At 46.4% G+C, this 26,870-nt stretch overlaps 6 protein-coding genes across 13 annotated transcripts; 2 read left to right on the forward strand and 4 right to left on the reverse strand.

Moving 5' to 3' along the window:
* Positions 1-177: 177 nt before the first annotated feature.
* Positions 178-1,083, reverse strand: LOC117143121 (mitochondrial import inner membrane translocase subunit Tim16). 2 transcript variants are annotated; one of them, XM_033307608.1, is made up of 3 exons: positions 998-1,083; positions 612-930; positions 178-551 (listed from the first exon to the last, which is right to left on the reverse strand). In XM_033307608.1, exons 2-3 carry the CDS (start codon positions 772-774, stop codon positions 289-291), a joined length of 426 nt encoding a protein of 141 aa, XP_033163499.1. In that variant the 5' UTR covers positions 775-930; positions 998-1,083; the 3' UTR covers positions 178-288. The 2 variants fall into 2 exon arrangements, with proteins under 2 accessions (XP_033163499.1, XP_033163500.1); XM_033307609.1 differs by having other exon boundaries at positions 612-927; positions 998-1,074.
* Positions 1,084-1,134: 51 nt separating this feature from the next.
* LOC117143120 lies at positions 1,135-2,043 on the forward strand. Its single transcript, XM_033307607.1, has one exon. The coding sequence runs from the start codon at positions 1,235-1,237 to the stop codon at positions 2,021-2,023; it is 789 nt and encodes a 262-aa protein (XP_033163498.1). The 5' UTR covers positions 1,135-1,234; the 3' UTR covers positions 2,024-2,043.
* Positions 2,028-14,132, reverse strand: LOC117143118 (F-box/LRR-repeat protein 7). Its single transcript, XM_033307606.1, has 5 exons — positions 13,744-14,132; positions 4,153-5,027; positions 3,298-4,095; positions 3,037-3,216; positions 2,028-2,967 (listed from the first exon to the last, which is right to left on the reverse strand). The coding sequence occupies exons 2-5, from the start codon at positions 4,955-4,957 to the stop codon at positions 2,432-2,434; spliced, it is 2,319 nt and encodes a 772-aa protein (XP_033163497.1). The 5' UTR covers positions 4,958-5,027; positions 13,744-14,132; the 3' UTR covers positions 2,028-2,431.
* Positions 7,065-9,038, reverse strand: LOC117143122 (kappaPI-actitoxin-Avd3b). Its single transcript, XM_033307611.1, has one exon. The coding sequence runs from the start codon at positions 8,724-8,726 to the stop codon at positions 8,496-8,498; it is 231 nt and encodes a 76-aa protein (XP_033163502.1). The 5' UTR covers positions 8,727-9,038; the 3' UTR covers positions 7,065-8,495.
* Positions 14,133-17,095: 2,963 nt separating the features above from the next.
* LOC117143619 (calponin homology domain-containing protein DDB_G0272472) lies at positions 17,096-24,519 on the forward strand. Of its 7 annotated transcripts, XM_033308384.1 has the most exons (8): positions 17,108-17,540; positions 18,343-18,553; positions 18,614-20,002; positions 20,065-20,149; positions 20,442-20,559; positions 22,740-22,864; positions 23,091-23,848; positions 23,940-24,519. In XM_033308384.1, the coding sequence occupies exons 1-8, from the start codon at positions 17,293-17,295 to the stop codon at positions 24,396-24,398; spliced, it is 3,393 nt and encodes a 1,130-aa protein (XP_033164275.1). In that variant the 5' UTR covers positions 17,108-17,292; the 3' UTR covers positions 24,399-24,519. The 7 variants fall into 7 exon arrangements, with proteins under 7 accessions (XP_033164271.1, XP_033164272.1, XP_033164273.1 ...); XM_033308378.1 differs by lacking the exon at positions 22,740-22,864 and adding an exon at positions 22,471-22,627 and having other exon boundaries at positions 23,091-24,519; XM_033308380.1 differs by lacking the exons at positions 20,442-20,559; positions 23,091-23,848; positions 23,940-24,519 and adding an exon at positions 20,982-22,265 and having other exon boundaries at positions 17,096-17,540; positions 22,740-22,824.
* Positions 24,517-26,381, reverse strand: LOC117143621 (poly(U)-specific endoribonuclease homolog). Its single transcript, XM_033308387.1, has 5 exons — positions 26,087-26,381; positions 25,868-26,027; positions 25,545-25,750; positions 25,255-25,487; positions 24,517-25,192 (listed from the first exon to the last, which is right to left on the reverse strand). Exons 1-5 carry the CDS (start codon positions 26,211-26,213, stop codon positions 24,950-24,952), a joined length of 969 nt encoding a protein of 322 aa, XP_033164278.1. The 5' UTR covers positions 26,214-26,381; the 3' UTR covers positions 24,517-24,949.
* Between the last annotated feature and the right edge of the window lie 489 nt (positions 26,382-26,870).

A 26,870-nucleotide genomic window follows, 5' to 3' on the forward strand; every position in this document is an offset into this window, starting at 1 on the left:
TTTATTTTCAAGCTCCAACAAGCGTGATCTTAAAATTGTTCCAATTCTAGGTAGCTGGCCTGAGAGTAAAATATTTATACCTAACCATCTGAGCTAATCCGTGCTAGTTTACAAGAATTTCATTACATTTGTGTTCCCGGGAAGTGGAGTTCTTTGCAGAAAGTGTTTACACTTCTCTTCATGTTCGTAAATCTCTATTTACATCAACAGACTTTCATTTTTTGTACTTAACACGTAGTTTTTAAATCAATTATCAGCTAATTAGTTCGTTTGGGAAAACAAGGACACTCAGCGCCGCTGCCGCGCTCTGCTCTGAGACTCCTCCGCCGTCTCTTGAGCTGCTTCCGTATTCGACGACCTCGGCTGCTCATGGGCCTTAATTTCATGGTCCAACCGCTCTTTCGCCCGGAAAACCTTTGACTGGATATAGAAGGAGCCGCCTTTGGAGCGTTCGTTCACTTGAAACAGATGCTCGTAGTTCTTGATGATAGCGTCCACGTTCTTGGGGTCATCTATATTCAGGATCTGCTTGGCTTCCTCCAGCGTCATGCCTGCATTAATAAGTAGGTGTGAATAGTGAAATAGACAGCATGACTGTGTCCAAGATTTACCTGTGCGCAGGTTGGACTCGGCGCTCTTTTCGCCCTGCTTGCCACCACCCGCCCGTCGTGCTGCTTCCTGGGATGCGGCGATCTCCTGGCGCAGCGCCTTGGTGAAGGCTCTTCCCACTGCCTGGGCGCCCAACACGATGATCTGGGCGATATACTTGGCCATGACGTCGGTTTCTTGTACTTCCTGGGATTCGTACGTTAAATCTCCGGCACTCTATGTGTACAGCTTAATTTTGAGGCTCAAAAAACGTGTCGCTTTAATTACGCAACACTGTACTTTTCCTCCGTGTTCCAATTGTACTATTTAAAAGGCGTCCTTCTAAAGGCATGCAAACATAACTTTTAAAACTTAATTTCGAATAGGATTTATAATTGTATTCAGCTACCAGGTAAATTTTAGCTTTTACTCCAGATATTTACTAAAGAGCAGGCGGCGAAAGGTAGATTAAACAGCTGATTAGGGATGGTACACGGTTTTCATACTAAGTTATCGATATGTTTCAGAGAAAATCGAAATATTTTTAAAAACGAACTATTTAAATATTATTTATCACGACTACTTTGTCATCGATAACAATAGTCAGTTATCGTTTTCAAAAATTCAAAATTCCCTAGTTAAGCCAATGACCCAGGAACCGAACTGGAAAAAGGACTACGACCGTCTGGTCCGCGAGCATTTGAATGATCAGAATCAGGCGAAGTCGCTACAACGACAAATACGGCACTTTCGGTCAAAGCGCGTACGACTCCAGAATGAAATCGAGGCGGAGAGCAAGAGCATGGACGTTTGGGTAAAGATGATGGAGAACTTGCACCGCGGAGTGGAGCGCTTTCAGCACAACCACCTGCTCACGCCCAAAAAGCGCAAGCAGCTGCGCCGCATAATGCGAAAGCTGCCCTTGAGCAGTTTGGATGAGCAGGTGCGACTGATGGAGGTGTCGGAGCAGTTGGTGCCCAAGCCGTGCAAGGAGACTCCTAAACCACCGAAGGGCAACGAACGCCCGTTCATCAAGTACTCAGTTCCGCATCAGAAAAAGAATTGCGATCCCAATAATCTATCCCCCGTGGACAAACGGCTGGCCAGAATATATGCCAATCTGAAGGCTCTGCTAAAAATCCACGAGCAGACCTCGTCCGTCATCGCTGATATACGTTCCCTGATGGCCACTATTGACTATTTGGAGCGCGGAAACTGCACCAAGATTAAGATCACTCCAGCGGAGGGTTCCAGGCCGTCAATAAAGGCCACCATCGAATTGGATCGGCTGCGCAGGACCAAGAACGGCAACCACTACACTCGGGAAAGTATGGACGTACGTCCTCCGTACATCCTTGACCATGTGCCGCAATTGAAACCAAACATTTTCGACGCTCTGGGAAGAAAGGCGAAAAAGTCAAAACCTAAGCACTGAACCATTTCTGGTGGGGAAAATAATTTATTACTCCAAGAATTAGTCTACTTAGACAAAGTCTACTGAACATGCTCTATGCTACGCTAGTCCTGTCCTGCGTCCGTTTGATATATACAATTTACAATAATCTTATTTAGCGCGGGCAAAGTGGTGGCTGATTACGGAGAACAATTTAAGATATGCTTTTTTTATGAATAATATCCAAACCAATAGATTCTCTCGGTTAATCATTGAACTAAGACTTGAGGACTTGTATCCCAAAAGTCCGTGTATGGCTAAAATTTGCCTGCCACTTTATCAACTATTTTGTTTTTCAAGAGTATTCTTTGCCCATAAATTCCCTTTATATCTGTGCTCATATGGCCTGCCTCTGTGCTTTGTGGTGGCTACCGCCGGCTATGGGACATCTCAACAGAATCCCGGATTGGTGTGTTCGATGATGCAGCGCTTGCAGTACTTCTTGACCGCCCGGTAGCCCTCGATGGACACCGGACAGTCCTGGATATTCAGTTGCTGGAGTCCACGGCAATAATACGCGATACACTGCACCCCGCGGTCCGTGATCATGTCGCAGCTGCGCAGGCTGAGCTTCTTCAGGTTCGGACAGCTCTCGGCCAGAGCTCGAAGACCCGCATCGCTCACATCGCACTTCCCGATGTCCAAGGCTCGCAGACGTGGACAGGATCTCGCCAGGACCGTAATGGAGTCATCGCTCACGGCCTCACAGCCTCGAGCGTTCAGGTAGCGCAGCTTATAGCACCGCCTGGCAATCACCTTTAGACCCGCATCCGAGACCCGTTCGCATTTGGCCACGGAAAGGTACCGCAGTGCGGCTCCCAGCTTGGCCAACTCATACAATCCGAAATCCGTGATGTTCAGGCAGTCGGACACACTGAGCTCCTTCAGCGAGACGCAAAAACTGGGCACAAACTTCAGACCCGCATCTATTAGTTTGAAATACGAAAAGGTATTCATATGGTATCGTATCATACGAGTAATCCACTCCAACTCACCTGTGACTTGTATGCAGCGGCGCAGATAAAGGTAAACCAGCTGGGGGCAGTTCTTGACCACGATCTTCAGACCCATGTCATCGATGGCCATGCAGTCCGTGAGGTCCAGATACTGAAGCAGCAGGCGACGCGGCGGCTCCATGTGGGGATTAGGACTGATGCTGCTCACCTGGCTGCAGCCTGAGAGAAAATATGATTTAAAACATGAAATCATTATCATCCATAAAAAAATCTAAGATCAAATAAACTATCTGCACTCACCCGTCACATCCAGATGCTGCAGGTTACTGCACTTGGTCAGCGCCTCGACCAGCGCCTGATTGGAGATGTCCACGCAGGTCTGTAGCTGAAGGTGAGTCAACTCGGGGCAGCGGCGCGTGAGGAGCTGTAGACCCTTGTCCGAGATGCGGCAGCCATCGGCGAGCATGACGCGCTCCACCTCCGGACAGGCGCCATTGCAGCTTTGGCCGCACAGCTGGCGGAAGATCATCTTCAGCGTCTTGTCGCCATTCAAGTGCTCGCCCCGCAGCGAGATCACCTTCCAAAGGATGGGTCGCCAGGCGAGGTGCTCGAATCTCCGGCAGACTCGCGCCACGTTGCACAGTTCACAGCTGTCCAGCCATGAGAAGATCCGTACAACGGCCTCGTCGGGCAGACGATCAAAGAGCGGACCGCAGCGAAAGGGGCCTTTACGGTTCCAGGGCGGCGGTCCAATGGCGGTGCCAGACGCTGCTCCTCCTCCCAATCCATTGCTGGAGGCTCCTCTTCGCGGCGTTGTAGTTGGCGTACTGCTAGCCATGATTCCCGCTCCACTGGCCGTGGTGGAATTGGTAACATTGCCCGCTCCGCCACTTGAATGGTGACCTGTGGGAGAGGGTGAGACCAGCGTGGCATAGCCCTGATCCAAGCTGGGCGAGAAGCGACCCAGGTTGCACAGTCCGTCCGACAGGCTCTGGCCCTTGGAGTGCAGGTGGTTGGAGTTGGAGCTGCGGTTCAGCAGGTAGCGATCCGATCCACTCGTTTCGCTAGGACTGGAGGTGCGCGGATGATGCAGGCGTTCTGGGATGATAATAAAGGATTAGTATAATTTCAGGACTTGGATTTAAGTCTACCCACCTGGCAGTCGCTCGTTCCCGCTGCCGCTGCTGTAATCCTCCAGGTAGTAGCGTTCGTTTTGGAACTGACTCGCCTCGGCGCCCAAGGGAAGGGCTCTCAGGGCGTTGCCCAGATACAGTGACTCCATCTTCTTGTCCAGCAGGTACTGGGCTCCATTGCCGCCGCTGCCATTGCTGCTGAGTACTGTGGGCACACTGCAGCGCCCACCTTGGGCACGTCTTCGTCCTCCAGCTCCACCACTGCCACTTCCAGCTCCACCGCCACCCGCGTTGTTGTCACTCGAATCCTCCGTGTCCGCACTGTTGCCGTGCATCCAACTGGGTCGCTGGGTTCCAAATTGCAGGACATGTTCTAGTGTTAGGAAGTTCCGCGGCTGTGGTATGGGAGCCACGTTCCTCGACGCCGGAGCTGGTAGTTCTGGGGACTTCTTCGCATGCCTACCCACCGAAGCCGTGGAATGGGCTCCATAGTTGGTCTGCTGATCGGTTGGTCGCGAGTGCCGGCCTCTCAGCTCGAAGGTAGCCGCTTTTTGCTGCACCATATGGAGCACTGCTGCCGCCGTCGAGGATGCCACAGCCTGGTCGCTGGGCGGCGTAGAGCTGCGCGAGGCCAGCGCTTCAGACACCTCCAGGCCGGGATTGGGTGACTTGCGGGACATCATCTTGTAGGCTTGTGGATCCAGCGGACTGGAGCTCAGCGGATGCGGGTGGTGGTAGTGGTCACGTACCGCATTGCTGTTGCGGCCCAATGAAGCAAGTGGACACTCCAGGTCGCTGCTGCGACGGTTGCTCGTCTTGTGCGACATGGTTGGTTCCTCTCCGGGTTGGAGGATCCTTTGTCTATCAGCTAGGAGGCCTCTAGAGTGGCGCGAAGGTCTATAATGTACAAATAAGGAATACTTTTAATATATTTCTTTAATAGTGCAATAAAGTTCCATTAGTGTAAGCGTAGATAACTAGGCACACCTTTGAAATATTTATTAACAAAATTAGCATCCATTATTATGGAACACACGCCAATTTCAGATTAAGTAATTTTAAGACTGCAAACAAATGTCTGATTTTTCCAATTGAATTGTAATTATGGCGGAATTTCCTAATATCATTTAAACCAAAGGCTCCAAACAAAGCAATATGTGTGCCAAGCTGTAAATGGAATTCAAATCTGCGATGGCCATGGGAACACGGAATGCCTGGCGAAGTGGAAGTGTGTGGGTAGCCATTTGTGGGTCTGCATGCCATTCGCAATTATTAGAGGAAAAAGCAGCGATGGTGCGGCATAACTGGGAGTCATAAAATGCATATACATCGCTGTGCAAACCACTCCTCCGAATCTTTACTGCATTTGACCTTTCAAATCCAGCACTCGACTCTGGTGGGTGAAATGAGTTGGGGATTGTTGGAATTATCGGTTGTCGGCAAACAAATCGTTCTGCGCACGTATATATTTTCACAATTAATAAGGGGATCGCCCACGCGCCGAACAAAAATCATTGCTTAGCTTTATATGTGAACAACGGGCATATCTTTTATTTGGCCACACGTATGCTGTCATTTCCATTGAGTCGCGCTCCAAGCTCCAGCTCCATTCATTGTTGTTGCTCCGGAACCAGTTTGCTGGGGAAGCTGCAGAGGATCGGGGGGCATGGGGAACTGTGTATTTGGGATGAGGAAGAGGCTGACGAGGCAGCAGAGGCGTGGGCTGGCTTGTGGCCATCCGCAATTTGGCCTAACCTTAAGACCTTAAATTAAGCCGAAAGTAACCCAATTCGGCAAGTTGGGCACAAGAACAAGAGATTTGGGCAGAAGCCATAACCGTTCTCCGGCTAGGGGGCTTTGCATAATTTACTCGCCCATCTGTGAGCCATCTCTTAATAGAAAACTATAAATTTATTTCAAATTTCCGTGGCATTTCTGGGTGGGGCCGCGCTTTTTACGGGGCACACCTACGGAAAAAATGGGGCTGGGGTGGCATACTTTTGGGACGAGTAAATCAAAAGCTACTCACAAGTGGAGCTCCGCGCCCGGCTTTATTTTTATTGTAATCAAATTTGAAATTAATTTCAATTTCTGATTTTTGTGTTGTATCATTTTGTGGCCGCGCCATAAATAAACACACCAATAGGCTGGCAATAATAACGCGTTGCTCTAGCACATTTGGTGGTGCCACGGAAATATGTCTTGTCATTTGGCTTATGGCAGCTGATTAATCTTAGCATCACCGAAACCGAAACCCAAACCAAAACCAAGACCCAACCAAAAACTGAGAATCTAAATCTGAATCTGAATCCGAGGTGAAGTGGAGCCACCGCCTGTCGCGTATGCCTCATATGGAATGTCGCTCAACTGGTTCGAAGCCCCAAACGAAAATCCCCGAAGAAAGAAAGGAAAATGCTCCGAGATCCAGAGATCACTTCACTCTGGTCCACTCTGGTCCACTCCAGCCCAATTCAATCCGTTCGAGAGGCATTCGATTTTTTCCTAGACCATGGCCAGCCATTGCCATAATTCACAATAGTTGGACAATAAATAATTAATAAAGCACGCTCGGTGTGTGGACAAAAGTGTCAAATGGTTCATTGGGCAACACAGCATGGAATTTGAATAAATTTACATGCAAATGTAATTCATTTTGTTTGTCTTATGCTTTGTCTCTCGACTGAAGGGCCTAAAATATCATTAGTAACGCATTAAGTGTTGTAAACAACGCACGAAGCTTGTAAAGTTCTTGTCTTCCAACACTTGGAACTCAGATTAGGTTTTAAGCCAGGTCTAAGAAAGTAAAGGAGAAAGTTTTGGTCAAGATATATTGACTTAAGTATGAGCATTTACCATAATTTGGTAAATTTATCTACATTTTATCTAAATAAAACGTAATGTGCGAGTAAATATATATTAAAAATCCGGATAAGCTTCACATTTACTATATTATTATTATTATGAACTGAGAATTTACGATGCGTTATGCAATTCACTTCATTTTATTTAAATTAAATGAATATTATCTTTAGACTTTTTGGCGTCCTTACCATTAAATTTATATCCCGGATTACCTTCGTATCTGTCAAGTTGCTCCATCAATTGCTGTTCAATTAAGCCGCGTATATATTTCGCAATTTTTATTGCTCAAATAAAAATTAAAAAGCCAGCTAAGGCCAGCGATCGGCTGACGTCCATTGGAAACTGGTCCAGCTCAGTATCTGGCTCGATCTGTGTCTATGTTCCTATCTCCATCTTTACGTGCTTGTCCATATTTCCCTGTCCAAGCCAAGCCTCTTCAACTGAGCTCAACGAGCACACAAACGAGCACATAAAATATGACAACAACAAGTACTAATTATTTAATATGCTTAATGAGCAAATGTCGCCATCGTGGTGCCCACAGTGCACTCGAACATGGCAAGACTGCCTCGGCACAGTGGGCAAAATGTTTAATTAAGATACAAATATTCAATAAAAACTAGGAACTGCGTAGAGTGTGAAATTAAAATAAATGTATTGGACATCTTTTAACGACTGTTATTAACTGACTGTGTAGATGTCCGATGGCCAATCTTGTACTTTTTGATAGTGTCATCTTTTTGAGCACTTTCTCGTTAATGGAAATCACAATTTTTTCACCTTCCTGATTACTTTATTTCTCTTTATTAATCACATTGGGCACACTGTGCGCTGTGTCAAACTAATAACTGCTATTTTCAACGTTTGTGTGTGGCGACCGTTGTCTGCACATGGTTGAAATCTAACGCCGAGCGGCAAAAGCAACAACAGCGGCCACATCTTGGCGCCACGGACAGCGGGCACCTTTTGGCCTCCATGGCTTGGCATGCTGAGCGCCTGGCCCCAAGTCTTGGCCCCAGAGGCATGTGCTCCACGGAGTGGCTATGTGTGTGTGTCGGCTACCGTTTTCCCCCAGCAATTGCCGCTCTGTGGGTTGGCTTTTTGCATAGTGTCAATTTTGATTTAGCAAAACGTTGATGGTGCTGCTGTTGCAATTGTTGTTGCTGCAGTTGTGCCTGCAATTGTTATTGCTGCAGCTCCATTGGGTTGTCAGCGCACCCGCCGCCTAGCACCTCCTGGGCAAATAGACACCCACTGTGGAACAAGCTGGCGCTGCCTAGAAAGTGGGTGGCGCTGACAAGTTTTACAAAAAAAAAAAGAAAAAAAAACAAGAATAAATATATATGAGCTTAAATTATAGTAAATATTTTTTGCCAGCGAAAATGGGCGCAGCATCAACTTGATTTTCTCAGCGATTTCACACAAAATGCAATTAGCTCGACTGGCCTTAGCGTATTTAAGTCTCATTTATTAGTTATTGTTTGATTCGAATCGTTGTTCTTTTCAAGCGCCAGTGGAGTTCAAATTAATTGGCAGAGAAACTGAGGCTAGGCAAATTTTGCGACATCGAGCTTGGGTATGGAAGTTGTTGCCATTGCTAGCACCTCCATAGAAGATGAACCTTTGGCACCTCTGCGACGTGGAGTTGTAGAACCAATTGCGCAGATAGGCCTTGCCTTTGCCCACATCCAGTGGCTGGAGGCATCTGCGTTTGACTAAAATCACATAGTCCATGAGTTTATGAAGTTACTTCTTGAGTGGGAATCCACACTTACTCGAATGACTCCGCTGCAGACAGAGCAGCAAAAGAATGAGGAGACACGATATTTTGAACAGCATGGTGATACAATTGAAACTAACAAGATTAAATAGCTATTGACAACTTTTATGCCACCATCAATTGTTTTCGAACTAGAGAGCTATATTAAATCAGGTGGTATAGAACAAACTCCAGTGTTTGTCTTATATTGCCTATGATAGCCAAATATTGTGTTAGTTGTTTGCTTCTAATCATTCGCCATGCATTTAAGCTGTCTTTTTAGGCATTTGTAAAAGTAAACAAAAGCAGCTGAGAAAGAAGTATATGGCTGCGGTGAAACTTAAAAATTCAATTCAAATATAACCTGATTGTTGCGTACTATACATGTAACTTAAATATTATGAAATATTATATATTATAAATTTATGGACAATTCTTTTTGCAATGCCACCAAGTTGCAAAGTTATTTGCATTTCCATTTCCACTGATACGTTTTCCATTGAATCGAAATTTTCGACAGGCTCTCCAATTTCTGTCGTAATACCAGCGAATTTTCCAAATCGCGCCTTTGCCAGTATTTTTAGGCAAAACGCATATTGCTCTATCTAAATTAACAGAAGTTAATAACTTTAACAAGTCTCAAATATAAGTTGCACATCTACTTACAAGTGCTAATCTGAGGTGTAATAACTATTAAGATCAAACCGAGATATAGCCATTTTAACAGCATTATTTATGTGTGACTGAGTTGTACCATAAGTTGATAAATGCAAAAGGTAAGAATATTAAACAGCTTTTATAGGTGAATTAATAAGCCAAGCGACAGTCGCAATTTAAACACCCTATAAAATGCTTACGACTCGTTTTCTATTTAACATTATTTGTATTCATAAGGTAATTAAATAACCCATTATGCGGCCTAACGTCTTCCCAAAACTGGCTTACCCACTTACTACCTTTAAGAACCCCGAAATTTATTTATTCACTGCCATTCTGTGGCAATTAGGCATTGCTTAAATATTTATTTCGACACATTTAATTGGCCGCAACAATGGCTAAACTCGGTTAACCGTTCAGTTAAGTTAAATGAACCCGAATTCTGTGGCTTCTCGTGTTGCTGTTGTCTCTATGCAAATATGCGATGAAAAGAATTGAAAGTTGACACAGTTCACAAAGAATTCGAAACGTTTCGCCAGAAGAAAGAGGGGAGAATGTGCTCGTATTATTAAATATGTATGGGCGGCATTTCGGAATGGGCTATATTTTTGCCTATGCATGCATAAATAGACACTCGTTATAAAGGTTCCAGCTGAATAGGCCGAAGATGGGAAGTTGGAGAAAGAGATTGATATGGTAGAAAGTATTGAATGGAACGAATGAATGAAGACTCAATGTGGTCGTAGCGAAATTAATTAGAGCATTCGACTTGATTTCGAGCTATGCGATATCGGCGGATATAGTGTTCCTTCCCCGCTCTAACTGTAAATTATTGGAATTTTGTATCAATTTGTAGATTCTGCAATCTCAATTACCTAGGCAAAAAACTTTCTCAGGAAGCTGCTCAGTGACTGTGGAAAAACTCGTTTAAATTTCCACTTGGCCATCGCTCACTTTTTGTTCAGCGCTGATTGATCTGATAGTGCAAAAAATGTTTAATATATATATATATATATATAAATTGATTTCTTGACGTCTACGCGCTATCCATCAAAATGGGACTTGCCTTTAAAGTTTTTACGAAATTTCTTTAATGGTTTTGTGCCATTTCTTTCGTCATTATCAGTAACTAAAAATTTCACCCGAGCCATTAAAGAAGAACGCGCAGATTTTAGTCGAACTAATTAAACCGAATCTTATATAATGAACCGTGAACACAATAACAACCGTGAAGACGCAGACGCGGCGATTGAAACATTGAGACTGTCATCAATCAAAGGCAGATTCTTGGCCAGCTTCTCATCCTCGACTCGAGCATAATTCAAATTCCAAGCGAATTTCCAGTTCGTTGCTTGAGTCTTTTGTTTTGCGCCACGGCCCCGAAAATAACTTTTGGCAGTGACTGTGCCTTAAGCTCAAAATTAAACAGCAAGCCCGGGCAAAATAAATCACAAAATGGGGCCCAGAAACAAGGCGAGCTCATGGCAAATTACATGCTGTTCCAGGGGCAGTGCTGACTTTGACGGGGCCAGCACAATTGCGGACGTGAATGATGGCACCACGGCTAATCCCCAGATACCCAGATTCCCAGATTCGGAGATCCGAGATCCCCACTGGCGAGATCCCCGAATTCGAAACACATAAATCCAGGCCAAGTCAAAGTCCAATAAAAATGTCGAGCAAATGCAAAAGAGCGACAAATGCTTGACGGACCAAATGTCAGAGTTAATTTATCTAAAAGCATTGCCCGACTTTTCGCTGCTAGACGGCTGCTAAAAGAAGACAGAGATCGGATAATTTTAATTAAGACAAAATATTTGAAATTCTGCACAAGACAACGAGGTCTCTCTAACAAGAAGCTAACAATTTGCCGCGCGCAATTTTTCAAATTACATTTCATTACAGAGAGAGAGAGAGGGAGAGAGAGAGGGAGAGGGTGAGAGATGGCCATGATCGAGTGATAAGTGCAAGAGAAAAGCACCGTTTTGTCCCCGTCTCTTGGCCACTTTTCATTCGGAAATCGGAATCCGTCGAGAAAGAGAGCGAAACAGGTTATATCCGTGTGGTGGTGGCCCGCATGGCCAAAAGACCAAGCCTAAGCCAAAAGACGCCCGCATGGGTTGCCTATCTGCTTTTTTCCGCCATCTAATATGCTACACATAAATTGTTTAACAAATTTAATTTTAAAGTTCAGCCCGCAATGCCCTGCGACAACGGCAACGACAACAGCAACAATTGTGGCAGCAACTATGTCAGTCACTCGGCAACATGGCCAACTAGCAAGTAGAAACAACATTCCAGCTGCCTCCCCCCGCGCACCTGCACCGCCGTCCTCCCCTCACCAGTTGCCCCCCTGCTCTAGCTGGCAATCGTCAAGCTCGTAACTAGCTGCAGCTACAAGTTGCCGTTTCTAATACAAAACTGTCGCTTGTGGCGTGAGAGACTGCAACTCCGGCCACCGAGCTCTCTTGGCCACGATTCGCGGCAAGCTTTGGCTTTCAAGACAACAACAGCAGAAAAAAAGAAAACGTCAAGAAAAATGAAAATAAAGGAAAAATAAATAATAAAAAATACGTCGCATTGCATTTTAGTATTTGCTGATTGCACTGTTGCAAGAGCTATGAAATCATACAAACAGACACATAAATACCCGCACACACACAGCGCAGGGAGACATACAATAAAAGTTGCGGACAAGAAAGGAAAGTCGATTAGCCGGCGGATAGAGCCGAATTGAAAATGCTCTTCAGATTAAAGGCCAAATCCCTGATTATCTATACGTAAAAATAAATATGGTATATTTTTTAATGCTACCTTTTATTGAAATGTAAAAACCAATTAGCAATATTTCTGCTCAAACTAGATAGTAAAAATGCAAGCCATAAATATTTGATATAAAAAATTTCGTAATACGCCAAAAACCAAACTAATTACTAATATATTGTGGCATCTTAGAAATATGAAAGTTAAAATGGATAATGAATTTTCGTGAATATATCAATAATTAGCTACATTTCCCAAGTAGTTGATGGATCCTCGCTTAGGCAGTTCGAAATATAGAAATAATAAATATAAAAAAGAAACTGTTGAAAATCTCATGAAATCGGCGAGTGGCTTTTCCATGTCTGCAACTGCGATGGCGGCAGCCTTTTGGCTTGAAAGCTTTTTGGCTTTGATTGGGGCTGCGGGCCATGGCTGAATGCTGGACTGCTGGATTGTTGGACCTCTGGATTGTGGATTGCATTGGCTCTCCAAGTGGCCAAGTGGCCAAGTGGCTCGCTGGCTGGCCTGTCATTGCAATGCGCATATGTTGACATTTTTGTAGGAAATATTTGAAATAGCTGGTAAATGCGCGAGTAAGCGGGCGATCTTTGCCCGCTTTCATTGCGAATAGCCGCTGGCTGGGAAAGTGCGAGTCCGACTCGAATGCCAAAATGTTGTGATATCAAATGTCCAATTTGTAATCTTTAATTTAGCCATGCTAAGATTACAAGGGAGAAGTCAAACATAATAAATTCGTCTGCTTGTTTCGGTTTCGGTTGGTTTTTTTGCTGGGTATACGAGTATATGGTTTCCAGCTAACCGAACTACAGGGGCAAACCCTCGGGCACTTTGCTAATGATGTGAAGAGCCGAAAACATTTGGCCAACACGTGTGCCATACCTCTGATCTCCCAACGCTGGATAGAATTCTCTACATATGTATCTGTCTATCTGGTGGGCACTGTGGAGTTCCAGGAAAAATATGAATATAGCTATTTACGCGGGGGAAAAAGGAAAGTCGCTTGGCGTATAATTGCCGAGAGTATGCGTTTGTGTGAGGATGAAATTCAATCAGTTGGCCATAAACATATCCGTTGCAGCAACTCCTAGTTGAGTTAATGACCAGTCGAGAGATCCCGACTTCCTCTACGTGTATAATTTGCATGCAACCACCTCGCGGAGAGGGTGTATCGCCGGCTCCATCCGCATCTGCATCTGCATCGGTGGTTGTATCGCGAACGAGTTATATACCAAAGTGGTGCAGCAACAACAATAAATATATATCTCCAAAGGTGTGATTTTAATGTGACAACTTTTGCAACTGGTTTGGGTTTTGGCTTTGGTCTTAGTTTGGGGTCGAGAGTTTTCCTCCTATGCGAGGTGTCACAGGGAATGGGCGTACGAATAATTTCATTAAAGTTTTACGATCGTGCAATATTAATAAAGAATACTATGGAATATATGCTTAACGAAGCCATACAGAAACAAAGAGAGCGAGAGGGCGAGCGAAAGAGAGAGCCTGAAAACCTGAACCTCGAATTGCAATTTAATAAGTTGTGATCGCCCATTCTACCTTGATGATTATACAGGTAACTCCGTTTGGCTTCTCATTTATGCATCGCATAGCACTTTGTTTATTTGGCAGTTTTTGCAGCTTCATTTAATTTCCATTTATTTTCTCTGTTATTCCACTCGCACACACACACACTAGCGCACTCTTTTCTCTACTTTATTTTCATTGCAGGTCGCGTGAGAGTGTGTGCGTTTCGATCTTTCACTATGGCTCTTTGTGTTATCTTTTTTGCGCTCACTGACTCACGGCACCAACACCAGCGCAGACTCTCGCACACACACACACCCGTAGGACACGTAGGCACGCAACGCAGAGCGGCGCCTTGAGACCGTTTGATCCGCTTCTACGAGACCGGGACACGCGGGCACCTGGATGCGTCGACAGGTAAATGGCAACTGAGTGCGAGTCGCAGCGCAGAGGCTATCGATCGCGACCACGGCGGCAGCGAAAGAGAGCGGCGCGCTCTCTTGACCGAGGCAGTAACACACCACAGATGGTGGGAGGGTGGCATTGCCAGCCGAAACCGAAAGACTTAGGCAACGAACTTGTTGAGTTTTTAAGTTGAAAATCACATCCTCGAATTTAAACTACTTGATGAAGAGATACTGTGACCAGAGAACCAAATAGTCATTCCTTTAATGAACTTGTTCTTAATTTCCTAAAAATGTTGCAAACCTAATATGAAATTTTAAATATAAAGTTGACAAATATTGCTTAAAAAACAAGCAATATTTCTTTTGTATCTCTTAAATTATAAGATATTTCTAAGTGAAATTTATATTTTTTGCTTAAAATACAACACAAATGTAAAGATTTATTTAGGCTAACAATTAATAATATTAATTGAGAAATTGAAATTCACCACTTATTCGAACTATTTCACCGTGTTCCCAAACTCCTGGTCCGCTCTCTCCACCCCCTTGTGAACCAACGCCTGTTGGACATGTTGTGCTACTTTTCCGTTTTTGTTGTTCTGCTGCTGTGCTCGCAAAAATATTTCCACCACGGCATAACTAAATGTGCATGTGGGCTTAACTGGCATACAAGAAGAGAGCCCCTCAAGATTCCAGGCTGAAAATCTTAAAAAAAGAGGCTTAAGAGTACGGCTGAGTGGGTCTGTGCATGTGTGAGCTGTGTGTGAGTGAGCTGGATTACAGGCGCGCATGCGCAGCGCACGCCTCTCGCCCTCGCGCTCCCTCTTTTGTTTGCAATGGAATTTCTTTCTTTTCATAAACATGTTTTCTGGCCGCTGTTGTTGGCTTATTACAGCATTTAAGAGGCAAAAAAAAAAAAAATCGAGTGGTGCGGGGCTCGGCATAGGGGATCGGGCACACACTAAGCCCAAGTTGCATGAAACAAGTTCAGCGCTCGACTTTGGCTGCGGCAGCTCCGTTTTAGTCCGCTCTCGTCTTGCTGCGTTTTAGCCAGCCCAGCTCTTAACTTCTTCTTGAATGACTGCGGCGCAGGAATGCAGTGTTGTAAATAGCTAAGGCCGCAGCGACGCAGGCGGCGACTGCGACGCCAGCAGCGAATGCAAGCGGTCCGCACCACATTGTTGTTGGGCGCAGAATCAGAGCAAGTCGGAGGACGACCGGGCCAACAGATCGCGACAACGATCACAGCAGAGAATTCGAGCTGCAGCTTTGCACAGGCAGAAATATTGTGTCTTACGAGAATACAGTGAATTAGGATGTAAGCTGCAGTATTTACTAATGCTCAAGTGGCCATCAAAATTATTACTCAATAAAATGAGATGTTAAGACTTATGACAATGAATTTATGAAGCCAAGCAATTAATTTTCCCTGTGTAGCTGTCCATGTTGCTGTTGTCGGAGCTAAGGCTGGAGCAATGAAAATTGCTGAGAGCGCCCCGAGGGCTTCCAACTTGGATTGGGACTGGACATGGTTGGGACCCGGGTCTCTTGCCGCTGCTCTTGACCACGATCGATAAGGCTCGCACACACACTGCCGCTTCAGAGACGGGCTTTTCGTGTAGGTTATGTTTATGAATTGTCTTGCAGATTTTTGCACACGGAATTATGCGTTTATCTCAGAGGGTTAATTTCACTGGCTGCTGCTGTTGTAGCTGCTGCTGCCGCTCTCATTGTTGCTGTTATTGCTGTTGTTTTCCATGGCCTGGGTAATTAAATCGCAAGAAGCTGATAATATATGGAAAAGGGCTCAAAGTGTGCAGGAAAATGGTTTGTTTTGCCCCTTTTTTTGGCCAAAAGGGTTTTCTGGCTCTGCCGCTGCAATTGCTGCTGCTGCGCTTGCTGCTGTGCATTTGCCCGCTAGGAAATTATTCATGATAACAGAGATTGCATTGATTGATTGTGTGGCTGCACTTGGGATGGGTTCGACTCGGATCTCCTGATCAGGCTTTGGCTGCTCCGGGGTGCTTTGCGGGGCTTGTGGAGGGGGCCGTGGGGTCGCCGGGTTCCTGGGAGCTGTTGCATCGACGGCTACCGAGTCTGAGTTATTTGGGCTATTAAATGTCTGTGATTTGGTCATAAGTTATAGGAACATCGACAATCAATTGTTGGCTGGTCTAGGCGGTTACCACATGTGGCAGTAGCTGGCCCCTGGCAGCTGAGTACTGAAACTTAATAGTCTTCGAAAGGAATTTGGTAAGAGCGCTCCACGAAGGATATTCATATTTATTATCGAAAACCCGATTGTTTTTCCCATTTCAATTAAATTCATTAAAATTTAATTTTGAATCAAATTATTTGAGCAGGCGTTTTTACTTATAGTTCTAGCTTTTCAACCACAAAATCCCTCTGACACTTTGACCTTGTTACTCACTTATGTGGTTTAATTACTCCTAATTAAATTACTCCAGCTATTAGCAACGTATGTCATAAATAAAGCAACTCGAAACTAAATATAACTGCAGAAATAAACCCAGTTAGGAGCCCTTAAAATATGCAATGAAAACGTTTTTGGCCTCGATTCGCACAGAAAGACAAGCCCAAAGTTGAACAACCCAGAAGAGGAGCAGTGTGGGGACCATGTATATGACCAAATATTGGCACAAATGAGCGTGTCTCCAGTGCATTGACGAGTCCCCCTTTGGTATCGATCAAACAGAAGACGAGCCAATACCGGAGAGATTCCAGGACAAGCCCCCATCGAATTGGTGAGCTGCCATGGCGACAATTGCATTGCTGCGAAGGAAATGCTAATGGGAGTGTTTTGGAATCTTGCTGACAGGGCACGACGTGGCACCAAACCCATTACCCAGGCACACTAAACCATATATACCCATGGATGGGGGATATTGGGCCGACCGAGTCTATAAAAGCACCGACTTGTGTTTGCCGCCGTTTCAGTTCAACTTCATCGCGTCGTCGTCCTGTCGTCCTGTCGTCCTGTCGTCCTGTCGCTCACTCTTTTGCAGAAGCAAAGAAACAATTAAAGTGCAACCGCAAGGCGGAAGGAAGTGCATACCACAAGTGATTCCCCTGCTCCAGCGCCGAGTTGCATGTTGGATTGTGCCACAAACTTTTAGCCAAGTTCCCCCCGTGCCCCCATGCCCTTGTGTGTAAAATGAAAGCAGACAACTTCTTCAAGTACGGCGCCCCTTTGTACCAACCGAAAAATACCAACCGGAGCCACTCGCACTCGCAGAACCAACCGCAAGCCCACACCGGCAACATCGGCCATCTGACATCGTCGCCGCTTCTGACGAGCGACGACCTGCGCCATCTCACCCAGCAGCGGTCCACCGGATACTCGGACAGGGAGAGCATCGCCAGCGTTAGCAGTGCGGGTGGCCGGATTAAGAGGCGATCGAGGTAATCCTTTCGGAAGGAGGAGAAGGGTGCAAGTGGGAGCACAAACTTTTGAGTTGTCTTGAGATGTGGTCAAAAGTTGTTTTCCTTGTAGTTGTTTCCTTAGGAACTGACAGATGCAGTTTACGTCAACTTCTCCTTGCGATTAACAAAGCAGTTGCACAACATTGTAGGGATTATTCATCAAAGGGCACCTTATGAAATAAAGCTTAAAAAAAATATTTTTTAATTGTAAAGATTTATTTTCTTTATTCTGCGATTTACAAGAGTCATTTTTATTACCGCCATTTAGGATTTAGATCATATTAACAGATTTTTAGAAATACCTGAACATAGAAATCGATATGTTTTTATCAAAAAAACAAAAATAATTTTAAAAAATCATGTCTAAATAGATTCTGTTATGCAAATGAAAGTCTGGACTATTGTTGAGTGATCTAGAAGTTATATTAAACTTCGGTCTTATATAAATAGGTTGAATTGTCGGGTTATATGTTGCTCTATAACCACTTTCCATGGGGTATCCAGGATTTATCAACCCTTGTGAAGGTGTTTGCTCAACCATGACGCATGCACTCGGCCACAGGAGCAGGGTTAAATTTTTATTTTGGCCAACCTGTCGTCCTGGCAACAACTGCAACACCAACTCCAATTGTCACCCCGAAAGGCAGCTTCAGATAGGCTTTTTTCGTTTCGGGCACAGTTCCATTTTCCACTTCAGTTGCTGAGCAACTTGGTTCCGTAGTCAAATTTTGTCCAAAAATGTGATCCTAGATGTGCCCTCCAACTTTCCTATACTTTTTAGAAACTTCCCGATGAAGTCTTCGAAGGGAGGCATCACCAAGAAGAGCAAGACCATGGATTACACCAACTACGCCTATAATGAGGCAGTGGGTCGCCTCAAGGTAATGCTGGCCGACAACTCCTACGTGGCACCCAAACTGGGAGGAGGAGTGTCTTCCTATTTGCGCAAACTCAACGAGGATTCCGGGGACAACTTCTCTGACAACCTATCGGTGCGTTTGCCAACCAATTCAGTGCAACGAATTCCTGTAACACTACATATATTTCTATAGGTAATTGAGCGACCCGTCTTCTCGGACATTTCCAAGTACTTGTCGCCCAGCCAGAAGTCGCGAATCAGCTCCTATCGCCCCAAGAAGAGCTACGCCTCGGGATATCTCTCGGCTTCCAAGGAGAATCTAGCTTCCACTCCTTCTCTTTACCCGAGCGCCTCAGTTCCGTCCGCTCCTCTTCCCGCGGACAGTGTTCCGGCTCCTGTGGAGATCTTCAGCTTTATCGAGAAGCAGGAGGACTACATCGAACAGCTGGAAAAGGAATCCAAGTACTGTCGCAACGAGCTGACCAATCTGTTGGGTAAAGTGAAGGATGTGATCAATGAAAATGAGCAGTTGACGGAGAATGCTCGCTCTGAGTTGGTGGGTCTTGGCTCGGGAAATTCCAAGCATCCAATTGCCACCACTAGTCCTTCCTCGGACAGTGACGAGCACTTGATGTTCGCCAGTGGACGTAAGACCCCGTCGACGCCGAGAAAAGGTGCCTCCAAAGGTCAGGTGCAAAGTCCTCGTTATGCATGCGCTCCCAATATTGTTTACGAGGCCAGGATCAGCGAACTGGAAGCCGAACTGATGCAGGCCAGCATCGATCTGAGGCGTCTGCGTACCGAGAACGAGGAGCTAAAGCGGAAACTGAGTCATACGGATCCCCTAACCACTGTGGCCACCTTGTCCGGAGGATCCAACTGCGAATTGCATCGCAAGCAGCTGGAGAGCCTGCAGCAGGACAAGCAAACTCTGGAGGAAAGTGTTCGCCACTTGCAGAGGCTTCTGGACGAGGCAAAGGCCCAGGGCCAGGGTAGCGCCTCGTCGAAGCGATATATCAACGACTTGATGCAGATGGAGCGCTCGCAGGCCGAGCTGGAGGTACGCCACCTGCGGGATGAACTGGATCGCCAGCACGAGCGGGTCAGGGAGCTGCAGCACGAGATGGCCAGACGGTTGGCCGAGGAGCGGGCCAGTGCCGAAAGGCGCTACAACAGCCAGGTGGATCAACTGGGCGGAGATTTGAGTTGCCAATGGGAGCAGGTGTCCAAGCTCCAGTTGGAACTGGAGCGCCAAAAACGCTACGAAACAGACCTCAAGCGGGATGTGGCCAGTCGCAATTCGCAGATCGAGGAGCTGAAAATGGAACTGAGAGCCAATAGGACCACCTTCCTGGCGGACATGGCGCAGGTGAATGCAGAGAAGCAATCTCTGGAGCAGGACATCACCTCGCTGCGCCTTCAGTTGGATAGGGCTGGCAGGGAGGCCAAAACGGAGGCAGCTCGTCTTAATGCAGAAATAAATTCGCTGAGGCAGCGCCTTGATCGCGGCGATGCTGATCTTCTGCACTCCAAACGAGAGGTACTGCGGCTCAATGATGAGATAGCCAATCTGGAAAAGGAGGTAAATCATAGTATTTATTGCATTTATTATATACTGTTAAAATGTTATAACTTTTTTTACAGCTTGCTTATGGGGAGCTAAAGAACGAGATACGACCCACCAAAAAGGATCTGGACAAGAGGATCTCCGAGTTGCAGGATAAGCATGGTAAGTGGGCCAAGTTAACACTTTAACTGGATCACTTCTATCTTTCTACACCCTCTCCACCTATCACTATCCTCTCTATGAACTCTGGTTAAGCTATTGATGCTCCTATTGTGTTCTGCGTGTGTGTCAAATGATATAAAGTCAACTATATTCCAAAGACTCGAACTCGAAATTAACTACAGAGAAATATTCAATAGTTTATCCATGAGTTTGTTCTGTAGCGCGTTGCATTAAATCCCATATCAAAGTATATAAAACATATATAACTAAACCGTTAAATGTCTGTTTGTAGCGGGAACGGTAAATGAGCTTGAGGAAATGATAACATCTCAGAAGCAACTCATGGATAAACTGACCAACGAGTGTAAGACCTTAACGGGCAAATTAGAGGACACGACCTACAAGCACAAGTAATTATGATCAATTAATACCTAAGATTATCACCTAGCAATTCTGCAAACTCAAATCGATTTGGCTTTTAGCAATCTATTTATACTATAGTGTAAGTCTTACCAGTTCGATTAAGTTGTATAGTCACAGTTAATTATTACAAAACGACACCCAATGGTATGTGGGCAATTGATTGAAAGCCTTTCGACATACGGAAACCACCGCACAGCGCAATATGAAATTCAAGGCCAAACCAAAGTTTTCCCACCAGTGCATTCCGAACACCAATTTTCTTTTCCGAGATTCATTCGTTCCACACCAAAGCAAACGCAATAACATAAACATCTCGACCTAGCTTGAGACTGGATTAACACGCTGTACTTGTACTTCTTCAAACCTTTCTTTTGCTGCCTACCCGCCACGCAAATTTCATGGTAATTAGAACCAATTTGCGATCTTGTGATGCCAACAACAACAAGCGAGCCCTTGACCCCAACAACAATATCAGCTCCTACAGCACTAAAAGAAAGCGCAAACGAGTTCACTTTGCCGCCTGATCTGGAACTGAGCGATTATCCAGGAGATGCGGCTGCGGATGTCGCTGCTGCCACAACTGCGGATGCTGTTGCCGGCGATGGCGATGAGATCCTGCAGAACATAATCAGAAGCAATGAGCGGCTGGCCAAGGAGTTGGCAAAGATGCCGCCGCTTCCCAAGATCTCCAGCTACAAGAAGTCCAGAGCAGAGGCACCAACGCCAAAAGCAGTAGCATCTGCAACAGCAGCGACACCAGCGTCATCCAAGATCAAATGCTTTTGCCCCAGTTTCATGCGACACAGACACGAGCATGAGCACATCCATACGTTGCGCAGACGCAGCAGCGGCAGCAACATCAGCAGCGAGACGAATGTTGCATGTTGCCGCAGTAGTCGCAACAGCAGCAGGGCAACAGCAGCAACACCAACATCAGCATCGCCAACAGCAGCAACATCGTTCAGCAAACCGCGTACACAAACCACGCACAGCAAGAGCATGAAATGTCACGGCCATGAGTCCACCCTAGACACGCACCACCAGCACGAGCACCACCGCACCACAAGCAGCAGCAGCAGCACCACCGCCGAGCCGCATCATCATCCTGGCTGCTGCCATCCATGCAAAACGGATCCGTTGCCTTGGCTGCAACAGCATTTAGTTTTGAACCAGATCCTCAGTAGTAGTGCCACCGCCTGCCAGCCCACGTGTCAAGTGCAACACTTGACGGTGGATGCTGATAGTATGGCAGCCACATCGGCAGATGCCACATCCTCCACTGCCTGCAGAGGTCCTGGCAGCAATGCTCTCAGCGCCAGCATCAAGCCAAAGTTGTACTTTGAGCAGCTGCTGCGGCGGGACGGTTGCCACAAGAAGCCGCGTCCGCCCGTCAAAGTGGATGTCAATGTGCGACTGGTGCCCAAGCAGCCCAAGCCGAAGGTCACTCGCTCTCTGAACGAGACGTTCGTCAAGGAGGTGGACGAGGTGGCGCAGGCGATGAACGAAACCTTTGTCAAGGAGACGTCGCCGGAGCTGGCTCGGATCGATGACCAGCTGGCGGAGCTGGAGAGCAATCGAGAGCGCGAGGATCACGAGGATAACGAGGAGGTGGACGAGGAGACGGAGGAGCAGGAGCAGGCCACCAAGCTTTGATAGCGTTATTCTAAGCCACAAGAATAGTATTAAGTTTTAGGTATATGCATAGGGATGATCTATTTGATAATACCAATTTATAATAATATTTATAATTTAAAGCATCACTTACGCGCATTAAAGTTTAGTAAATTTGGATTACAGCACTAATACTTATACTAGCAGCTAATTGTTATTTTTTTTTTTCAAGCTTTTAATTAGACCTGTTTTAAGTTGACATATTTTCTGTTTTTGATGAACCACAGTCTGGAGAAGCAGCAGCTGAGAGCCACCAACGAGCAGCTAATGTCACGCCTTAGGCAAATCTGGGGAAAATACAAGGCACAACTGCCAGCGCACCAGGGATCCCCGGAGCTGAGCTCCGAGGACATGCGGGAGGAGCACCCCATTAAATCCGTGACGGTACCTAACAGTATTTAACTAATATCTTTTTCCCTCTTTCTTTCTTCCATCCGATTCTCTTTCTATCTTTCCCTATCTCGATATGTATCCCCACATTTAAACTTTCTTGAAGAGAGGAAATATCTGCTTTACAATCGAATCTAGAGTATCTGTCCAATCGCATGTTGAGTAATGAGGAGCATATGAGTAAATTAGATAGCTCACCACACGATTATACTAGCTTAGTACCCGGAAAAGGTAAATTCCCCGATTCCCATCAATCACCAAGTAGAGCACCTCCATCCCAAAGTCCCTAATTCTATAACTGATTTAACCACCCCATCAGAAACGGAAGCTGAAGTCAAGGCGGCGGATCTGCCCGATAAAAAACCTATTTAGACCCTATTCACACGACGACTCCACCCACACACCTATAACACTTGATTGGCGATCCACTCTAATCAAAATTCTTGTACTCACACAGCCGCTTACGACTACCAGGCAGCGACATATGGCACCCCAATCGAACCCATACAAAGCACCCCACAACCACACAACAGCGCCAGCGACAGTGATTACACGTCCGGAGGGATTGGCTTGGGCGATGGAGCAACTGCATCCGCAACAGCAGCGGCAGCCACAGCAGCCAGTATTGCTGCAGGAGCAGCTGCAGCAGCAGGATCATCAGGATCAGGAACAACAGCCACTGGACGAAAGAGCAGCATCGCCGACTATGGACTCCAGGATAACGATGACGAGAATCTCAAGGACAACCTTGGCCTGGGCGAAAAGCAGCAGCAACAACAGCAGCAGCAGGATCTGGACAGGCAAAGGGAGCGAGAGGAACGCGACCGGGAGCTCCAGCAACTCCGCGAGCAGCGCGAAAAACGGGAAAGGGAACGCGAGCGGGAACGGGAGCAGGCCGAGCAGCAGCAGCAGGCGGAGCAGCAGCAACCACAGTCGCAACCTCTGGCAGAGAGCAGCATTACCAATGCCGGCAGCGCCAATCTGGCCGCCTATAACACCGACTACAGTGCCTACGATCAGCAGCAGTACGACGCCAGTGCCTATGATCCCAATGCCTATGGCCAGCAGCAGTACGAGGGGCAGCAGTATGACTACGGCGATGCGGGAGCCGGATACGACTATGGAGCAGCTGACTATGGACAGTCTGGATACCAGTATGACGCCACGTCAGGAGGCACCGCAGCCGGCCAGTCACAGCCACAGTCTCAGTACCAGGCACCAGCTGCCCCCCAGCGAGTGGCCACGGACTACAACAGATCGCCACCGCCATTGGCAGCGGCGGCAACGGGCATCACGTCCCCGCCAGCAACAGGAGCGACCGGAGCAGCAGCAACACCTGCAGTACCAACAGCAGGAGCAGGAACGGGCCGACCACAATCGCGCCCTGGCAGTGGAGCTGTGGGGTCAGCAGCTGCGGCTGGAGCAGTCGCCGGCGGAAAATCCGCTGTGCCACAACAGCCTGCCGCGTCAGCCGCCGGCAAGAAGTAGCTGGAGTCCCGACTGCGAGGATCGCCTGACGGTGGAGTGCTCCATCAGTAGTCCCAGCCTGATGCGCTCGTCCAACGATGAAACCTGCTCTGAATTGGCCGATCTCAGCGAGACCTTTGTGGTCCTGGCTGACAATGGTTCGGAGGAGGAGAGCCTGTCCCCGGCCCAGACCACCATCATCACGGCCAGAAGGTCAAGTGCTCCGGCCGTGGTCCAGCAGGCGGACATTGCCAACGAGACAGTCACCATCGAGCGCCATCTAGATGCTCACGATTAGGGGTCAGCACCGAGTTCTCCAGCAACAGTTTCTTCAATCAACGTACTTCTACTCATGTGTTCCATAATTAAACGAAGAAGAGAAATACATGTTTTATAACTAATAAATCCATTTGAAATAAGTTGATTTTGTTATTTTATTTTTAACTAGCTAGTTGAAGAGATTCAAAGGTATAACAACTAGACTGGTTGGATGGTATTGAATCCATTTCGAGGCATAATACTAAAACGTCACAATCACTTTTCTTCCTTTCGCACTTTCGAAATAAACGCTTTTGCCTCTTGCATAATTTCCGCCAGTAATAACTATTAATGTTAGAACTAATAAACAACTTCGTGATGTAAGTGCTTTGCGCCACGCAATCCTGTCAAAACAACCAAAATGATAGGCAGACGGGCATTGTTCATGTCCTGACTGACATCCTCGTCAATTGCCAGCGACAACTGGGCCAAGCACTCATAAAGTGGCAAACTAAAATGAACTTGACTTTGAGCTTGGAGGTTAGCCGTTTGCTGATTTCGATGAGGTAACACGAATGTAAGTAATTTGATCTAGGAGCTGTCCGGATAGGCGGTTCCTATCAGGCGCATGCCGTTCCATTTCCATCCGTGGGAGACAATCGTGGCGGAGGCATGGCCCAACTGGATGTGGCAGGGTTCCTCCTCCGCCGTGGCCAGGAAGCAGGCGGTGTACAGGGCGAGGTCAAGTTCGGGCGAGGTGCCCACAAAGAAGCCGTTGACTGGTTTATTGATGTTGTGGAACGTGTAGCGAACGCTGAGGACCATTTGGTTGTTCTGAGGAAATAAAGCAATCCTCTTTTGTAAGGATCATCTAAGTATCCGCTTTTAAACCTTACCTTTCCCATTTCCTTGTGGCTCAGCCAGCCCTTGTAGTCCACATTGCCACGCTGCTCCTGATCGGCAAAGTACAGCCAGTTATGCAGGCCCAGGACCTTCTGGTCCCGAATCTCCGCCATGAAGACGTGCTCGAAACTGGAACTGCCCACGATGCCACGACCTCTGGAGTAGGGAGTGAACCACAGCTCCTGCAGCAGACGCAGCTGATCGTCATATTCTACGCTCACAATATCTAGAGGGTATTGGATAGGTATACTAATCTGATTTATTTGATTTAAAGGTTACTCACTCTTGTGTACCAAATAACGCATGGTCAGCTTCATCACACGCGTACCCATCACGGCCCTTAGGAAATCATGCTGCTCGTGGATGTGCTCCGGCGTTGGATGCTCCTGCACAGCCACGTCCAACTCGTAGTTGTCAAAGAGCCTCATTAGCAGAGCGGTGGTGGAGTTGGCATCCCTGGCCAGGAGATCCTGGTGCAATTCAAAGAGGCTGGAAGATTTCAAGTAAGTATTTAATGAATTATTATTTGTTTTAACTAAATTGCATTATCATCAAATTAAACCTTTTAATTATAAAATTCATTAGGCATTGCAACTAGGTACTTACTTTCTAGGGGCGCGATCATCGTGAGCACCTGAAGTGGTCTTCCCCTGGAGATTCACCTTGTAGAGGTATGGACTGACCTCGGTCTCCTCCGCGTACAGATTCTTCGAGAGGGTCAAGACGTCATCCGGCGTTTTGGGCAGCGGCTTGCTGTGGAAGTACTCTAAGAGAAAAAACCGATGTGCATTCGCTTACGGAAGAGAGCTTAAAGAGACAACTCACCGTAGAAGTGCCAGCTCAAAATGCCAATGGTGATCAGCAGGCCTACGATCACGAATCTCTTCAGCCTCTGGCATTTGGCGCTGTCGATGTTGCTAGTGCTGTTTGTTTGCTGCTGCACTGCGTCCATTGTGATATAATTATCCAATTAAGATAAGTCAAACATTTGTTTTTCCGCCTCTGTTTACTTTCCCGATGCTCGCCGTTTATCTTTAGCCAAAACTCTCGCGTTGATCGAGTTTTATCTGCTCTTTACGACCAACTGCCTTAATGGCTGAAACGACACTGAGCAGTGGGCTTGCTCCAATGCGGATCTGCCCGCTCATATGCTTGCTGAACACATGAGTAAATCCCCCGAAAAATTGGATAACACGCTCTCCCTCTCCCACTGTTTTCGTTTTTGGCGCTCTCTGGGGGATCATTGTTGTGGTTTGTTTTCCCCTCACGAGCAGCATTTTGTTTGTTCAGGAGCGGATTCGTTGGGCCCCCTTGCCAAATTTCAACTTGGAGGATAAAAATGACAATGTGCAGCATATGGTGTAATTTATGTGGTGGCCCAGTTCCAGGAAAGCGGTCAGTCGAAAACCAACCGAAAAATAATAAAATGTAACTGAAAAACTAAGAGTCGGTTGTACCTTGGATAATCGCGTATATTTTAATTGATTTTATAAAAAAATGTAATTTTAATATAGAATCTGTCTTAAGCTGTGAATGTTTAACAACACGAAACCAATTATTCTTCTCAACAATACTTCTAGTATCTATTGATATATAGATATAGCCATTT

Source organism: Drosophila mauritiana, chromosome 3R (genome assembly GCF_004382145.1).
Source record: "Drosophila mauritiana strain mau12 chromosome 3R, ASM438214v1, whole genome shotgun sequence".
Lineage (NCBI taxonomy): Eukaryota > Metazoa > Arthropoda > Insecta > Diptera > Drosophilidae > Drosophila > Drosophila mauritiana.

What these genes read in the sequence shown, in the direction of transcription:
- LOC117143118 (XM_033307606.1), bottom strand. Translation starts at nt 4,957, where the DNA reads ATGTCGCACAAGACGAGCAACCGTCGCAGCAGCGACCTGGAGTGTCCA. An exon ending in CGGGAACGAGCGACTGCCAG is followed by an intron (nt 4,096 to 4,152) that starts GTGGGTAGACTT and finishes TTATCATCCCAG; the next exon opens with AACGCCTGCATCATCCGCGC. An exon ending in CCGCTGCATACAAGTCACAG is followed by an intron (nt 2,968 to 3,036) that starts GTGAGTTGGAGT and finishes TCAAACTAATAG; the next exon opens with ATGCGGGTCTGAAGTTTGTG.
- LOC117143619 (XM_033308378.1), top strand. Translation starts at nt 17,293, where the DNA reads ATGAAAGCAGACAACTTCTTCAAGTACGGCGCCCCTTTGTACCAACCG. An exon ending in CGGATTAAGAGGCGATCGAG is followed by an intron (nt 17,541 to 18,342) that starts GTAATCCTTTCG and finishes TATACTTTTTAG; the next exon opens with AAACTTCCCGATGAAGTCTT. An exon ending in TAGCCAATCTGGAAAAGGAG is followed by an intron (nt 20,003 to 20,064) that starts GTAAATCATAGT and finishes CTTTTTTTACAG; the next exon opens with CTTGCTTATGGGGAGCTAAA.
- LOC117143122 (XM_033307611.1), bottom strand. Translation starts at nt 8,726, where the DNA reads ATGGACTATGTGATTTTAGTCAAACGCAGATGCCTCCAGCCACTGGAT.
- LOC117143121 (XM_033307608.1), bottom strand. Translation starts at nt 774, where the DNA reads ATGGCCAAGTATATCGCCCAGATCATCGTGTTGGGCGCCCAGGCAGTG. An exon ending in CGAGTCCAACCTGCGCACAG is followed by an intron (nt 552 to 611) that starts GTAAATCTTGGA and finishes TTATTAATGCAG; the next exon opens with GCATGACGCTGGAGGAAGCC.
- LOC117143621 (XM_033308387.1), bottom strand. Translation starts at nt 26,213, where the DNA reads ATGGACGCAGTGCAGCAGCAAACAAACAGCACTAGCAACATCGACAGC. An exon ending in TTTGAGCTGGCACTTCTACG is followed by an intron (nt 26,028 to 26,086) that starts GTGAGTTGTCTC and finishes TTTTTCTCTTAG; the next exon opens with AGTACTTCCACAGCAAGCCG. An exon ending in GCGTTATTTGGTACACAAGA is followed by an intron (nt 25,488 to 25,544) that starts GTGAGTAACCTT and finishes AATACCCTCTAG; the next exon opens with ATATTGTGAGCGTAGAATAT.
- LOC117143120 (XM_033307607.1), top strand. Translation starts at nt 1,235, where the DNA reads ATGACCCAGGAACCGAACTGGAAAAAGGACTACGACCGTCTGGTCCGC.